The sequence below is a fragment of the Martes martes genome (genome assembly GCF_963455335.1).
Source record: "Martes martes genome assembly, chromosome: 14".
NCBI lineage: Eukaryota > Metazoa > Chordata > Mammalia > Carnivora > Mustelidae > Martes > Martes martes.
Genome location: NC_137902.1, coordinates 56,172,038 through 56,177,211, shown reverse-complemented (window position 1 = coordinate 56,177,211; position 5,174 = coordinate 56,172,038). Strand labels below are relative to the sequence as shown.

General features: G+C 42.6%; 1 protein-coding gene across 1 annotated transcript; it reads right to left on the bottom strand.

Moving 5' to 3' along the window:
* Positions 1 to 2,557: 2,557 nt before the first annotated feature.
* Positions 2,558 to 4,881, bottom strand: LOC308355101 (large ribosomal subunit protein eL15). Its single transcript, XM_080823057.1, has one exon. The coding sequence runs from the start codon at positions 4,842 to 4,844 to the stop codon at positions 4,230 to 4,232; it is 615 nt and encodes a 204-aa protein (XP_080679183.1). The 5' UTR covers positions 4,845 to 4,881; the 3' UTR covers positions 2,558 to 4,229.
* Between the last annotated feature and the right edge of the window lie 293 nt (positions 4,882 to 5,174).

Here is a 5,174-nt window from a genome sequence, read left to right as displayed (position 1 = left end):
CGATTGTAAATGGGACTGACTCCTCAATTTCTCTTTCTTCTGTCTTGTTGTTAGTGTAAAGAAATGCGACTGATTTCTGTGCATTGACTTTATATCCTGACACTTTACTGAATTCCTGTATAAGTTCTAGCAGTTTTGGAGTGGAGCCTTTTGGGTTTCGGTGTGGTCTTATCTTCTGACCAGCCCTTAGGCTAACACTGTGCCCTCCACAGTAAGTCCACATTCATCCTGATTAGCCATACTTCTGAGAGGCCCCAGCTGGTCCCCACCCCAACAGATGAGGCCTCCCTTCTTCCCATCTTCTGGCATCATCTTGATGACATCAAGTCCAAACCCCGAAGCTCACACATTCAAGGGAAAGGCCCACAGCTCCTCACTTAGATTCCATTTTTTCTCCCTTTGCAGGCAATCCCGCGGAGCGTGGATTAGGTGACAGGGAGGCAGCACACTGGAAAGTGGTTGGCCAGCCTCCAGAGCCAGGCCACCCAAAAGAGCCGAGGCCAGGACCTCAGAGAGAAGAGATCAGTCCTCACAGCAGTCTGGGCTCTTGTCAGAGAGGTGGGCACACTTCGGGAGCTCCAGGAGCGCCCAGAGCCGGAGCACAGGTGACAGCTGCGGTGCCTCCCTAACCATCACGACAGCTGAGCGTGGAAGCCATCCTCTGCTGGGCTTTGGCTGTTTCCCACACACTGGGCATGCGGCGTGTGCTCTGTGTAAAGAGGTACAGAAACATGCAGTATTTAAAAAAAAAAAAAAAGTCTATTCGTTCCCCGGGGCCACCATAACACATGATCCCATATTGGGTGACTTGAAACAACAGAAATTTATTCTCCCATGATTCTGGAGGCCAGAAGTTTGAAATCAAGTTGTCAGCAGGACCCTGGTCCCTCCAAAGCCTCCAGAGGAGACGCCTTCCTTGCCTCTTCCAGCTTCTGGTGCCTCCTGGCCCTCCTCTGCTTGGGGTTCCCTAACTCCAACCACTGCCTCTGCCTTCATGTAGACTTCTTCCCTGGGTCTCGGGATCTGTTTCTTCTCTCCTCGCTTCTAGGGACTCGTCACTGGATTTAGAGCCCACCTAACCTAGGACGAGCTCATCTTCAGACCCACAACTTAATAACATCTACAAAGACCCCTTCTTCCAAATAAGGTCACAGTTACGGGTTCCTGGTGGACGTATCTTCTGAGGTGGGAAGTGGGGGCACTAGTCATTCCCCTACAGAGAGATTCTTAATCTCAGATGATTACAAATAAATTTTTTTAAAGATTTTATTTATTTATTTGACAGAGAGCAAGCATAAGTAGGGGGAGGAACAGGCAGAAAGAGAAGGAGAAGCAGGATCCTCACCGAGCAGGGTGCCTGATGCAGGGCTTGATCCCAGGACCCTGGGATCATGACCCAACCCAAAGGCAGACGCTTAATGACTGAGCCACCCAGGTGCCCAGTTATATGTTTTTTAAAAGTCCCACTTTAATGTTTAACCAAACCAGCCAGTTTCTGATAAATGTTTTTATACAGAAAGCTCATTTCCTGAGCAGAGCAGGTGCTGGAACTCTGGATCTACCTTGAATTTCCAGAGTGCCCAGCACAGTGCAGGACACACAGTGGGGGGGAGGGGGCACCCAACCAATCCTGAACCAATGAGCCCATTCAATTTCCCTTCCATCCCTTTCTCAAACCCCGTGTGCTACAGTGGGAAACCGGAACAGGAGGAAGGATCCCTAGTTTTCGAGTTGAGAGAGCCGAGAATTCCACCCCTCCTGCTCCTTGCTCACTGACATCTTAGCCCCTGAGTACCTATACCAAGCCTCCTGATCCCTGCTTGTCCCACCAGTTCATGACAAAAGTCCCTGTCTGGGAAGCCATTCTTGACGTCCCACCAGAGGCATTTTTAAAAATCAAAGCACCACTGCATTCTTTCGTTAAAGCTTTTATTTATTTATTTTTTAAATATTTTATTTATTTGGGAGAGATCAGGGGGAGAGTGAGAGGGAGAAACAGGCTCCCTGCTGACCAGGGAGCCTGATGTGGGACTTGATCCCAGGACTCTAGGTTCATGACCTGAACTGAAGGCAGAGGCTTAACTGACTAAGCCACCCAGGCGCCCCTCATTAAAGCTTTTAAACGACAACACTTCCCTCTAATTAAAGAATAAAACAAGCTCAGGGCAAAAATGAAACAACTTTTAGAAATGAAAATCCTGCAAGCTTGTTGTCTTTTCAATAAATCGGTAAATGTTTTTCCAGATTCTTTCCCAAACATAAACGTGCATGTATGTTTTGTGCAAATAGCTTCATGCTACACCTCTAAAATAATGTTTGTTAGCTTTTAGCCAGAGTTTCTAGGTATTTTGTAGTGGTATAGTTTGCAAGTTGTGTTGCCTGCCATCTTGCTTAAAATCATGTGTGTTTTTTCCATTTGGCAATATATTGTGATATATTTCCCCATGTTAACAAGTATTATTTTTTCAATACAATATATATATATATAATGTATAATATTCTAATCTGCCCCCTATGGCTGGACATTTCTTTTGTATCTAATTTTTTTTTTCAAGACTAAATACTATACATTTTATTTTCTCACAAAGTGACTGTTTCTGCCATTACAATTTTTTGTAGGTTAGGGGGTTTGGCTTGCTTATTAGCATTAGATGACAAAAGGTAACAGGTCCATTTTAGTTTAATAAACATTTATTCCTTTAGTTGAACAACCTCTACACACAAAATATATGGTTTAGGATCTCTTTTTGAGTGGAAAAGAATTTAGGTCTCAAGAAGTTTTGAGACTTTTTCTGGAAATCATTTAACTGAGCCTAAGACCCCTAAAAAATATATATATAGAAACTGGTTCAAGGAAACCAGCAATTAGATTTTGAAATCAAACTATGGATTAAGTTAGCAACTTAAAATTGGGGCAATTCCTCGCCTGTAGTTCCTACACACCCAAATTCACCCTGGAAAACAAAACCTCATCTACTGGAAGACAAAATGGACACAGAATAGTGGTATACTTAACATCAAGGTGGGCACAATTGATGGACTGGCAGATTTTGAGGGGTTTAAGAATGAGAAAAATGACTGGGGTAACACATGTAAAGATTAGATTGGAAACTATAGACTTGTATTGACACCAACTACATGACTTTTCTCAATAGCCTATGGGAATGTTTAAGTGGGTTGACCCAAGATGACTTAGGGCTTGGAATGAGCAATGACATACTTTTAAAGCCAACCCCATTTTTTCTCCTGAGGTGGCTAGTGGATTCATAATGGTCACAAAGACCATGGGTAAAGTACTTAAGATTCTAATCAAAGCCAACTTGTATTTTTATCCTCACACTTGAAAGGTTATCTGAGAGCCACCAGTTTCCCAATTCTAGCACTAATTACTAGCTTACATATCTTAGTCTTCTCATTTACATAATGTTCAATTTCCATCAGTTTTCATAGAGACCATTAACTAACCACTTTGCAGGAAATTCAGGATTCTACAGATCCTATGGAGTTGTGGGATACAACCAGGAGCCTCCACATTTTATGTTAACTTCAACAGTCCTGTGGAGACCAAGGCAATTTTGCTTTGGTTAAGCAGGATGTATTTTCATTTTTAAGAGAACCCTCCTGTAACAGGTAGGTTTATTCAATTCTCTTTAAAAATTGGTGGGATTCTTTTTACGTATCCTTTCCAAAGCAAGTTACATAATTGGAATATTGGATTCAATATAAAAAATGTAGTTCCTAGTTAATGCTGTTTACATATGATCATGATTAAAGATTAGGATAGTCTTCACATTTCCAAGCAAGATCCAGTTTGAAAAGCTTCTTTCCAAACCCCTAATAACAGCCATTTGAGAGTAAACCAGAGCAATACATCACCCCAATGAAGCTGTAGGTTTCGTTACATGCACCAACAAATCTACATGGCTAGCTTATGCATTCCACTTTTACAGAATTTTATACCTATTATACCAAACAGTATTTTAAACACTGACATAAAACTCCCTAATAAGATAAAGCAAAGACAAAAGTGTTTATCTTATTAGAAACAAGATACACCATCACTTATAGTCTTCAAACATTATTGCACTTTAACTTTCGTAATTTGACAATGCATTCATGGAACAATCTGCAGACAACTAAATTTAACAGACAAATTAAAGAACACTTTTAAGCAGACATGACTATCCTAAATTGTTTATTAGGTAAGAATTTTACAAACATTACTTTGATTAGCGGTAACGGTGGAGCTGGAGAGTATTGCGTCTTCTCCATGCTGCACGGCGAGAACCACCAATAGTGTGGTGGAACTTGTGACCCTTTCCTAGGCCACGGCTCTTTCGGCCTGCAGATGTCAGCCCTCGCATCTCCCTGTGCTTGTGGACTGGTTTGGTGATCCACTGGGTGTCAGGATTTCTTCTGATAGCTTTATGGAATGGATCAATGAGGATAACCTCAAAGAATTTGTATGTGGAATCTTCACCAACCCAGTAAGAATTCAAGACTCTTAGAGCCCCACAGTGACGTCCAGCTCGCTCCTCTGCAACAGACTGAAGGCTTCGCGCAAACTTTAGCTGATTAACGCCATGATGGACAGGCTTGCCGTAGGTAGCACCCTTAGGAACTGGGCGTTTGCGGCCACCACGACGCACACGAATCCGATATATGACATAACCTTGCTTGGCCTTGTACCCAAGCCTGCGCGCTTTATCGGGCCGGGTTGGGCGGGGGGCCCTGTGGAGCGCAGAGAGCTGGCGGTACTGCCAGCAGCGCACCCTGAGAAGAAAGCGCATTACATCGGACTGCTTCTTCCTCCATAGCTCCTGGATGTACTTGTAAGCGCCCATCTTGGTCTACCTTTGAGCTGATGGCTGCCGCCCGACGGAAAGGCTGTATCTAATTTTTGAGAGAGAGATATATGTAATGCATGTAGCATATCTAAAACATGTAATTTTAGATATATATAATAATCTACTAATCTAATATGTGATAATCTAATATTAATCTATAATATATAATTCATATATCTAAAATATAACAATCCAGTCTGTCTTCTGTGGTTGCACATTTCTTTTTTTTTTTTAAGATTTTATTTATTTATTTGACAGACAGAGAACACAAGTGGGCAGAGAGGCAGGCAGAGAGAGAGAGGGAGAAGCAGGCTCCCTGCTGAGCAG